General features: G+C 43.9%; 1 protein-coding gene across 1 annotated transcript in view; it reads left to right on the plus strand.

Annotated features, from left to right (window-relative positions):
- ZMAT2 (zinc finger matrin-type 2) overlaps positions 1 to 12,240 on the plus strand; it is a 63,658-nt gene that overhangs the window by 24,209 nt on the left and 27,209 nt on the right. Inside the window, exon 2 of the mRNA XM_069199403.1 lies at positions 5,028 to 5,121. Within this exon, the coding sequence (XP_069055504.1) occupies positions 5,028 to 5,121 (94 nt within the window). The remainder of the gene's footprint in view (positions 1 to 5,027; positions 5,122 to 12,240) is intronic.

Consider the following 12,240-nt stretch of genomic DNA (forward strand, 5'->3'; position numbering starts at 1 on the left):
AGAGCTTGTAAAAACCTGGAAATGGAGAATGGCGTTTCTCAAGGACCAAAATTACCTGCCAAGGAGAGCAGAGGAATTATGAAGCCCTTGATGGTTCATCAGTCCGAGAAATAAAGCACTGGACAGACCCTGGAAAAATTGATTTAACAGGATAGGCTGCACTTCTGACAACGCATATAATGCAAATCATCTGTCAGAACACAATTAAGTAATCACTCTACCTGGATCATTTTCACAGAAGCCGCTGACTCATCTGGGGGTGGGGGTGGGGGGGGGGGGAGGTCTCTACAAAATCAATTCCAGACTCTGAAATCCAGAGGCCACTTCCATGGACATCACTCACATGTAGCTACTCTGTGACTCTCTTGAAACCTTTAATTTTCAAATTAGAAGGCTGCTCTGTGAACCTCTGTATAAAAGTGCCTTGAGAGCCTTCATTGGAAGACCATGCACCTTATTGCCACTCATAATTTGAGATTTCTCAAATCTTGTAAGGTTTTGCAGCAAACTACCTCACCAGCAGGCCTCCACATACTAGATTTTTCAGACTTCCTCCCTCTAGCCTCTGCAATCGTGCAAGCCAGAACAACAAAACCAACTCCCGATGTCCAACTGTTTCCTCTTTGACATATGTCAAACCACTCCTGAAGATACAATGGCCCATTTGACCCTACCAGCTACAGACCCATTGCCAACGGATGTTTCATGGGCAGGCATTCTTAGAGCACTCTTCCAGCGACAATTAAAATTCATTGAACTCAAGCGTGTCTTGTTGGATATGCAAATGGGGTTCTGTCCTAGAAGCAATACTGAATCATTGTTGATCTTCTCTGATCATCTCAAGAAAACAGTGGACAAAAAATGGAGGGGTACTGGTCCTAATAGTCAACCTTTTAAGTAATTTTGGTACAGTCCATTATCTCACTCTACTACACATGCTTAAGGATCTTCAGATTCTGTCACAGACTGGATGCCTTTTTTTCTTCTCAATGCCACAGCAGCCTCTCACATTTTCACCATTCAACATTGGAACATGATTCCTTCAAGTCTTCAAAAGTGCCTCTTCACTGCTTACTCCATACATAGCCATGGCATTATGAAGGTCTTCAGACTCTCTTGCTACAATAATACTGACGGGACTCAAATTATCTTCAGACTAGAAAACACAGCTGACTTGGACTAACGTGCTTGGCTTGTGCCCCCTGGCAGTCGAATACTGGATGAACACGAAGCATCTCAAACTCAGTGCCATATAAAATGAAATCCTCACTTGTGGTAGTTACCAGCTGCTTTCCTACTGGTAATGTGCCTTATGGTCAAAAGGACCTCGTACTCCATATTTTACAATAAAAAAACAGCGCTCTCTTTACTCCTTGAGATAATCCAATCAGTCTGATTGCAATTTCTTAAGTCTCAACACAAAAAAAAAAAAAAAAAAAAAACCCGCAGCTTTTCCTAGGGTTCTGTTTGTGGGTCCAAGCAACTGTCAGCTTTGGACTCTCCCAGTTACACCAACAGCTCATACACTGGAGCTCCTGTCTTCTTTCTATGCAGTCTTCAACCGGTATAGAACACTGTAGCCAAACTTGTCATCCACTTCTGACCATGGGAATACTGCAAGCGTTTCACTAACTTATAGTTTCCAGACACGTCCTTCAAGATTCTCTATGTTGAGCATAGGGCAATCAACAGAGTAGGCCCTCTAGTCCTTTGACAAAAGCTGAAAGACGTCATATAAAAACATTATGTCAAAAACAGTATCTCTAACATGCAGGAATTGCAAAAGTTTTAAATAGCTGGGTGCTGCCTTCTCAGTACAGATTGCCAAACTCTGGAACACCATCAATACCCATACCAAAAATTTGGGCGACCGTCTGGCATTCAGGCAAACAGAAAATATGTGGCTTTTCACTTCACACCGTTTGAAGTACAGTGTATGTTGTCAATCAAGTAGGGCAGTCTTTTGATACCACGAGTATGTATATAGGCATGTCACGCCATTGCTTTACAAGTCATCATCTCATGCCATGACATCCCGCAGTAACAAATGTGGAGCACTAACAGAACCTCATACACCTAGTCAACTCTTTCCACATAGGTACTCTTTGTCCATGTACCACACCAATCACTCTACACCAGTTACTGCACAATGATCGTGGCCTCCAAGCATCTCAAGCGCAAGTCTGTCATTCTCTTGCCTTCTTTAAATGTGATCACATTTTGCAGTGTCTGGTTTGCAGTGTCATGTCTAGGTATCTTTGAGAAACTCTTGTACTACCTTGACTGTTCTTACAGGGAGTGCAGAATTATTAGGCAAATGAGGATTTTGACCACATCATCCTCTTTATGCATGTTGTCTTACTCCAAGCTGTATAGGCTCGAAAGCCTACTACCAATTAAGCATATTAGGTGATGTGCATCTCTGTAATGAGAAGGGGTGTGGTCTAATGACATCAACACCCTATATCAGGTGTGCATAATTATTAGGCAACTTCCTTTCCTTTGGCAAAATGGGTCAAAAGAAGGACTTGACAGGCTCAGAAAAGTCACAAATAATGAGATATCTTGCAGAGGGATGCAGCACTCTTAAAATTGCAAAGCTTCTGAAGCGTGATCATCGAACAATCAAGCGTTTCATTCAAAATAGTCAACAGGGTCGCAAGAAGCGTGTAGAAAAACCAAGGCGCAAAATAACTGCCCATGAACTGAGAAAAGTCAAGCGTGCAGCTGCCACGATGCCACTTGCCACCAGTTTGGCCATATTTCAGAGCTGCAACATCACTGGAGTGCCCAAAAGCACAAGGTGTGCAATACTCAGAGACATGGCCAAGGTAAGAAAGGCTGAAAGACGACCACCACTGAACAAGACACACAAGCTGAAACGTCAAGACTGGGCCAAGAAATATCTCAAGACTGATTTTTCTAAGGTTTTATGGACTGATGAAATGAGAGTGAGTCTTGATGGGCCAGATGGATGGGCCCGTGGCTGGATTGGTAAAGGGCAGAGAGCTCCAGTCCGACTCAGACGCCAGCAAGGTGGAGGTGGAGTACTGGTTTGGGCTGGTATCATCAAAGATGAGCTTGTGGGGCCTTTTCGGGTTGAGGATGGAGTCAAGCTCAACTCCCAGTCCTACTGCCAGTTCCTGGAAGACAACTTCTTCAAGCAGTGGTACAGGAAGAAGTCTGCATCCTTCAAGAAAAACATGATTTTCATGCAGGACAATGCTCCATCACACGCGTCCAAGTACTCCACAGCGTGGCTGGCAAGAAAGGGTATAAAAGAAGGAAATCTAATGACATGGCCTCCTTGTTCACCTGATCTGAACCCCATTGAGAACCTGTGGTCCATCATCAAATGTGAGATTTACAAGGAGGGAAAACAGTACACCTCTCTGAACAGTGTCTGGGAGGCTGTGGTTGCTGCTGCACGCAATGTTGATGGTGAACAGATCAAAACACTGACAGAATCCATGGATGGCAGGCTTTTGAGTGTCCTTGCAAAGAAAGGTGGCTATATTGGTCACTGATTTGTTTTTGTTTTGTTTTTGAATGTCAGAAATGTATATTTGTGAATGTTGAGATGTTATATTGGTTTCACTGGTAATGATAAATAATTGAAATGGGTATATATTTTTTTTTGTTAAGTTGCCTAATAATTATGCACAGTGATAGTCACCTGCACACACAGATATCCCCCTAACATAGCTAAAACTAAAAACTACTTCCAAAAATATTCAGTTTTGATATTAATGAGTTTTTTGGGTTCATTGAGAACATGGTTGTTGTTCAATAATAAAATTAATCCTCAAAAATACAACTTGCCTAATAATTCTGCACTCCCTGTATATAGGGTACAGCCCACCAATGCACTCCTCCATCTTCTCATAAAAACATGTTCTGCTACAGCCATGCAAACCCCAAGAGTACTAGAGGGCTACACTAGTGGCAGCAGTGGTGTCTACTAATTACCATAACATGACTGTTGGTTCCCTTTCCATCCTGTTATATGGCTACCATTCAGTTTTCGTGTAGGTTCCACTGTATATTGATATGGCACGCTGTCTGTAATTTGTCACTATTTGATCATTTCGACTTGTGTGCTATTGTGAAAGTGTTAAAAGCGATCAAGTAATTTTTGTATTGGACCCATTTCAACCCATTTTAATCAGCAGCCTTCTCAGCAGAGTTAAGTGGGACAAGGGATGGATTTATAATTTTCTTAATTTGTGCGCCTGCTTATAGTGTTGACATTTCAGTTCAATCTTGAATATGTAAAAAGTGATTTGTATGCCTGGAAAATTCTTCTAAATGCAGATAAAACCAAATCCACATAACACTACTCTTCGAAGGAGAGTGCTGCCTTTTTTTTTTTAAGACAAGTTCTAGAAATTTTCCCTTTCAAAAGTAGTTCTCCACGTAGGTTCAGTCCCCTTAAATAACAATACGCTTTACACTTTCCAAATCTGAAGCAGATCAGTGTTATTTTAAGCTGCTGTAATAATTTGAGATGAGCATTTCTAAAATTCTTAAATAACGTTTCCTTGTAAAAGTAAACCGAAAACGCATCTCTTCAAGTATTACATCTGCATCTGCTTACATCCCTTTGTGAACTAGCCCCAAACATCTAAAATGGACAAAACTTGTACTATTCATGTACAGTTAGTATAAATAAAAAGGACTTGGCTCTTGCACTTTTACTAAGAGGGAGTTTGACGTTACGTGTTGATTTTGAAAACTAGAAGAGTACTCCTAAAGCACTGCGTGCTGTACTTTTAAATGGTTTGGTGAATCAGAACCACTGTTCTTGGAATCAATGGCATTGTAAAAATAGAACATTCATAGATACATTTTTAGCAAAAGTTCTTTACTCAGGTTAATGTACCCATTATCTTTGCTTCTTTTTGAATCACTTAAAAATTGACGATCATAATCGGGAGCTGTTATTTAAAACTTTTTTTGTGTTTCCTTTTAATGTCATTTAAAAAAAAAAAAAAAACAGTAACTGATACAGAAGCATTTTTTTCCAGACCAAGAATATGGATTTCAGGAGGAAGTGGGACAAAGATGAGTATGAGAAACTTGCACAGAAACGAATCACAGAAGAAAGAGAAAAAAAAGATGGTATGTTTTATCTGTTTCTACTTGACCTGGTTTTGTCCATGCCAGATTACACTATAAACCATAACTTATTGGCATGCTGATATTATGGTGTAGCTTTATGTTATTGTTATTGATTTACAGCAGAAAACACAAAACAAACAACCAATACCATAACCAAATTCTGGGCCAGTTGTTCCCCAGGTTGTTCATTGCCCCCAAAGGTGCGGCACTCCCCCTTTCTCTGTCATCTTCCAGGGCTGTCAGGTTCAGCAGACGAAGATATCTAGGGCATGTCAACTCACTGAGTCAGTGCCAGGACCATCCTCTCTGTATCTAGAATGTGCCATATTCTATGCGGCCACATCGTGTGTGTTTGGATGTTTTGTCGGTGCCCCACTGGGAGAGCATCCCTTGAAGCGCTGCTCCCAACGAAAGACTTATGGGACTTCAGAGGAAATGTCAATGTGTTAGGGATCCCAGGTATGATATAGCCTGAAAAGAATGGGAGTTGTACGTTTACGTGCGTGTCGGTATCATTCAAGGCTGCTTTGCAATATCTAGTGAGTTTCGAGCATGTTCATAAAAGGTGCAGCAGTGTGCCTGGCGCTGCACATCCACTCCAACAAAGTTCCCAGTGTGTGGGGTTACCCCTCTGAAGCCTTTCAGGGGTTAGATTAAAATATGTAGCGATCTTAGTGGCAGTTCCTATTCTTTATGCATGTGTGTGCGCACCCCTATGCACGTCCCTATCTGTTCTGACCTGGCTGTTTCTCCCTTTTTTCAGGATTTGACTGAAGCTTGCACAAACCAGAATGTGCGGCTGTCACTCTCTTTAGTTAGAAGCCACTTTTCGTAGGACGAGAGCGGGCGCTGAGCTCCAGCCTGAATGGAGGAATACATTACAAATCTCTGATTTCGAAGTACCGGAGGCATTCTGTTTCATGGAGAGCAAAGACTATCTTCAATTGTTCAAAGGAGGCAGGCCCTTTATCCTTGAACAGAAACCTTATAGATATGCATCCTGAGCGCTGCTAAGCAACGAAGCATACCATATGTAGGCCCAGGGTGAAGTCCGAATTCCTCAAAATAGGGGTCGGGAGAGGGAAAGGATGTCAGTTCCTTTCGAGTAGCTCTGGTGACTGGGGAAGAGTACAAACCTTATGCCCTTTGTTTTCGGTGGAGCCAGGGCACTTGCCATAGATCCCCTGCTATTGCCTGGTTCATAAAGAACCAATGCTTCTCGATTTCGGGGCAATTCCTTTCCAGTAAGAAACGGAGCTGCACTGCTTAGTAATTTAGAGTCCAGTTGGGGGCACCCAGGCCCCCTCTCGCAGGGGCTCAATATGCAAAATTGCGGTGCAAGCGCAGGTCTTTCCACTTGCAAACAAATCTGTTATATTCAGCCTGAAGGGTGTGCAGCATGCCCACGCGAGGAGTCAGCCCTAGGACCTGGAATATGAAAAGGGCTCTGGGGAGGGCGATCATCTTAAAGGACAGGCAATTGTGCTTCCACTGGCTGAGGTCTGTCTTGATCTGAAGCAGCAGAGCTTGGTAGTCACTGTTTCTGTGAGTGTTCGCGAAATCTGTTTGCCAAGGTAGACAAAGAAGTGGCCGATGCCGGGGGTGTGGCGTAAAGTAGAGGTGAAGTGCCTGGTACTTCTGGCGGTTGATCTGAAAGCCTGACGGCCTATAGAAGATCTCTAGTTCCTCAAGTAGAGGAGGCATGAAGTGTGGAAATCGTCCAGTGCCACCAGCATGTCGTCCGTGCATCGAGCTCTTGAACTGCACCCGATATTCCTGGGTTTCTCGCATACACTTTGAATAAGAGTCTCCATAAATAGGGCAAATAGTAGGGGAGACAGCTGTCATCTCTGTCATGTTCTTCTGCAGATCGGGAAGGAGGTCAAGAGTGAGCCGTTGACCCTTACAGCCACCTTGGGGTTGCGATAACTGCTTAGGATCCAACTACGGAATCTGCTCCTGAAACCAAAGTGGCTCAGTGCTGCATCCCTGTATGGCCAATGCATTCTATCAAATGCTTTTTTTGCATCAGTGGCCAGGAGTATCACCCTTTGGCTTTGTCTATGATTTGGATGATTCTTTTAGTATTTTCTCCCCACTGCCTATAGGGGATGGACACCGACTGGTCAGGGTATACCACACTGGGCATGAGGGGATTAAGCCAGGCTGCAAGGATGCCAGTGAAGAGTTTCCACATTTAGAAGCAGCGTGGGTCAGTAAGAGTCACATTGTATCACGTCCTTCCTGGGCTTAGGGTTAACTGAGATCGAGGCCTCCAGCATAGACTAGGGAGGGTGCCTGTGTCTGCGAAAGAATTCAAAAGTCTGAGAATTGGGGTAGGCTTAGTGCAGAAGGTCTTATAAAGCAGGACGCTGAAGCCATCGGGGACAGGAGACCTATGCTGCTTCAGTCACACCATTTCCAAGATAACCTTTTCTGGGCAGATGTCGCGGTCTAGGGTATTACTCTGTTGTGAGGTCCGGTGGGTGGTGTGAGCCTCAACAAAGGGAGGGACTGGGAGATTAGTTGGTCCAGTGTACGGTCTCCCAATTAACTGAACATACAAAAAAGGTGTACACTGTTCCAAATGGAAAAATATAATCACTAGGGGAACATTAAAGTTCAGGAGCAAGAGCCCTCACACATCCGAGAGGATGTCATGCTTCATCATCGGGTAGCTCCTCGTCAGACCGGCGCTGCAATGTCTGACGGGCTCCCCGTAAGGGGGCTCTTTGCCGGAGATCTTTTAGGTAGCAGCCGTGGTAGCGGACACTACAAGACCTGGTGTTGCGGTCAGGCGCTAGTCCTGGCAGGAGAGTGAAAGCTAAAATTGGTTCCCAGTCTTAATAGGAGCGAGTCAATTTAATTAATCAATGGAATAAGACCGGGACTAAGATTAAAAACAGAAGGAAAGTGTAAAATGAGGAATAATGCTCAACCACTTTCTGCATGGTGCTGGAGCTTAAGGAGATTATCGTCAGGCTCCTAGGACATGGTCAACATGTTTCGCGTACAGTGGTCTAACAAGATCCTATGACGCTTCTTCAGGACCAATACATAATAAGACTTCTCCTGTCTATATTACCGAAAGTTTGCAAAAATGTCAAACAAATCATATAGTCACTTACATTGAAGTTCACTAATTGTCAGAAACCTCTAATGGTCGCCCATCCCTTGGTACATATGGGGCCCCTTGGGAAGTAGCATGCCAAAAGCGGTCACTATTTGTGGATGACGGCAGTCTGCAGGGGAACCTACCCTGACGTGCTCTGCCGAAAAGGGTGGTGTGAGCCTTCCGCAAGTAGGCCTGCATTTATGCTTCCTCTATGTCTTGCGCCGCATAGATGTATAGATAAAAGTAACAAAAGGTCTTCACTATCTGACCATCATCGGAAACCTCGACTCTGAGCCAACAAGCGTCTCAACTTTTCTCTGCCTGGTGTTTAGCCTGAAGCTTGGGCTCCACGAGCCTCCCACATTTATCCCTACCCAAGTAGAATGTGTGTTTTATTCAGAGCATGGCAAATTCTGCTCTATCCATGTTTGAGCCACGTAGTTGAGTCCTCATAGACTCGAGCTGCCGCCATACTGTGGGGTTCCCCGGTTTGTGGATGGTCTCTAATTCTGCACCTGAGCCTCCAGTTGCTTTCTCACATCTGCATGCATTTTGTTTGGCAGCAGTAGAGAGGGAAATATATATCCTTCTCGCAACTCCCTTGAGCATCTCAATAGAGTGAACACGGGAGTATCATCTGTATCCTTCATCAACAGAAAGTCCAAAATAAGGCGTGCAATTTTGTCTCCGGTGCCCAGTCTGTGCAATAAGCAATTTCGGAACCTCCATGAGCCAGCCGCTTGTTGTGGTACTTCTACTTGCACAACAACACTCAAGGGAGCGTGGTCTAACGGGGCCCTAGGCCGGTTTGTGCTGTGCTTTGTAATTGTTTGTATGCTTTGCAAGCCCAAAAAATAATTAATACAGGCATATGATTTCTGGGCAGGAGAGTAGTAGGTGTAATATTTGGTATTTGGGTAAGCTAACCTTCACAGGTTTCCAGGTTCTGCCTCCCTCAGCCATTCCTTTCTTGAAAGGGCACCAGTTTGGCCATATTGTTGCCCTGATTTGTTGAAGTTGTTGCTCATTACCAGTATGAGATCCCCCCCTCCCCTGTTAGTACCGCCTGATTTAGTGTACCTATAGTATACTGCGATTCTCATTAGGAGCTTGTACTGAAGCGACCGTGAGGGAAAGCGCCCCCTAACTGAACACGGAGCCCCAGCAGACGTCCTCGAATCTCTGCCACTTTGTTCTCAACCGTTCCCTTAAAGGAGCGTGCAGACAGACTGGCCACCCCCTCCGTCTTGGTTGAGTTACAGGAAAGGCAGTGGTGGGAATAATGGTGGGATCTAAGCCTATGCCAGTCACAGCCAGAAGGTGGGTCTCCTAAAGATGGCATATGCCCCCACTCTGTTGTGTTTCAGGAAGGACAGACCCGCCTTCTGCTTAGATGGGTTGTTGAAGCCTCGAATATTAGGCTGTTAATCTTTAGGTCAGAATGGTTGGAGCAGGGTGAATACATCTCTACAAGACTGCTGGATGAGGGGCGGCAACATCTCTGATTGCAGGCCACTGAGTCACTCCTACACCAAGTGGCAGCTTTTGGCCTAACCTTTCTGGCTTTCTATCAGCACCTCACCAAAACGCAAACAGTAAAGGTGATTTATGGCAGCCTAGTGCATGGACTCTGAAATGCTCTCGGGGAAAATTGTGGTGGAACAAGTCTTACCCTTTTCTCTCATTAGAAATGAGTCCCTTACACACAGGCAAGAAAAAAGGTGCAGAACCGTTTTCAAAACCTTTATTGAAAAGACTGCAATCTACTATAAAATACATGAGCTGCAATGATTAGGATAATGATGAGAGACAAAATCAGGATTGTGAAAATAAGTGAAGAGAACATGAACGATCCCAACATTTTGTGATAAACAAGAATACACAAATTTCTTCCTAAAGCGAGAGCCAGGTGTGATAAACCTAATCTGCCCAAGCCGTGTCCATGAGAAGCGCCAAGCCCCCATTACCTTAGAACAAGATCGTCCTGCAGTCTCCAAATCAAGCGGTGTAGAGACACAAAGATGAGGTCTGCTGCACAGTGATGTGCAGAATGGATGGAATATCCTGGGTGGAACCCTCTCTAATGACTTTGTTCTCACAGAGTGTTCTTATAAGGCCCATGTTACTGTCTGTGCAGACATCCTGATGTGGGTATGTATGTATGTACCGAAGTGTTGGATTATGTGCGCAAACTTGGATCAGCAATATCCTAACAAAATGCCTGACATGTTCCTATTCTGTTCTTGTCTAACGTGAAGCAAAGGTACATGATGACAATCCAATCTATACATTACTGATAATGACTCTTTCACAGAATGGCAACTGATTATAAAATAAAAACAATTCTTCTAAAATGCAAGAACTTCAAGCTGTGCTAAAATGAATAAAACTGAATAATAAAACAGACCATGTTTTATCTAGGTAAAAGGGCACAGGCCTGCAAGCTGAACCTAAGCTAAACTCCCGTAGCAAGGCGAACTAAAATGGATCCACAAAACCCTCCCTTATTGACGACACAAGGGTGCAAAATCCAACGTCTAAAAATTATCCAAACAAAAAATGTAAAAGCAAATATAAAATCATACATAAGAGACATAGGGCCTGATTACAACTTTGGAGGAGGTGTTAACCCGTCCCAAATGTGACGGATATACAACCAGCTGTATTACGAGTTCCAAAGGATATAATGGACTCGTAATACGGCTTGTTGTATATCCGTCACTTTAACGTCACTTTTGGGTCGGATTAACACCTCCTCCAAAGTTGTAATCAGGCCCATAATGTCAACAGTGACAAGCAAAACAGGCTGGCAGACAGGCTGAATTGAAAGGCAATTTGGTGTCACACTTTATATATTTTAGAAAAAGCCAATGGTCAAATCAACAACAATCATGGTCTTGCAAAAGGTCTCCGATGTCATGAATGAAGATAGAGAGCAGAAAGGGCTCCAATTCGGCAGGTTATAGATGAATTAAAGAATTAGCAGAGGGATCCATGGAGTTGAAGTGTGCAGGAACCTCAAACCCAGAATGACCTGCGGAGGCGGCACCGTCCATTGTGCCGGATATCTTTGGAGCCAGAAAATCTACAAGCGGTGGCTCATGAGATGCTTCGCTTATCAAACTCATCCTCCAGGGGCATGTCTATGAATGAACCCTCATCAACAACATTAACAGACCCTTGTCCTCAGGAGGCACATGCTGCACGGCAAGACACACTATTGGTGCACATTTGAAGGATGCTGTGGAAACCATCTGCACACAGGTTAGAATTTGTCTGAATGCCAATGACTAATCATGCTCCAGCTCTTCCAGCAAGGAGGCTGCGAAGTAGTGCATCATGCGGTCATGACACAACCGGCTTGGTGGTAGCTCCATCACTCCGCTTGGCTAAAATAGGGCAGCTGCTGCGTAGCAAAAAATAATAGCAGCAATATTCTACCAATTAACACCAAAGTAACTGGGAATCTGCCAAAGACACTCAAAAGCAGCGAGTGTATGGCTGAAGGTATGACTCAAAACACACTCTGGAAGGTGCTGACAAATTCATAAGTGCACAATCCCTTCAGTGCTAAAGGTGTTAAATTCTGATGACCAACTCTCCAAAGTGCGTGTGGAAATTGGTATTTAATAGGGACTGTATCTCAGCTGATGACCTCGCTATGTGTAGCTCATATGTCTCTCTGGCTGATGTCAGGGTCACATGTTCTAAAAACAATAGCACCTTTAGTTGGCTAAATTTGTCAAAATTTACATTAAAAGTAGCAATGTGGGGCCACAGTTCCACTCTTCTTATCTCATTTGTTTGTGTGTGTGTGTGTGTGTCGGGGGGGGGGGATAAAACATGGCCGCAACAAGTTACCATTTGAGAAACCGCAGTGACTTAGGAAATTCCAGGCTTCATACTGCTGCAGCGTTCATCATTCAGAACCTAACAACTTCCATTTGTATCTGAAATACTGGATGAATTATAGGGATGGGAGTACCCTTCAGATGGCATGCCAA

The sequence above is a fragment of the Pleurodeles waltl genome, chromosome 7 (genome assembly GCF_031143425.1).
Source record: "Pleurodeles waltl isolate 20211129_DDA chromosome 7, aPleWal1.hap1.20221129, whole genome shotgun sequence".
Taxonomy (NCBI): Eukaryota; Metazoa; Chordata; class Amphibia; order Caudata; family Salamandridae; genus Pleurodeles; species Pleurodeles waltl.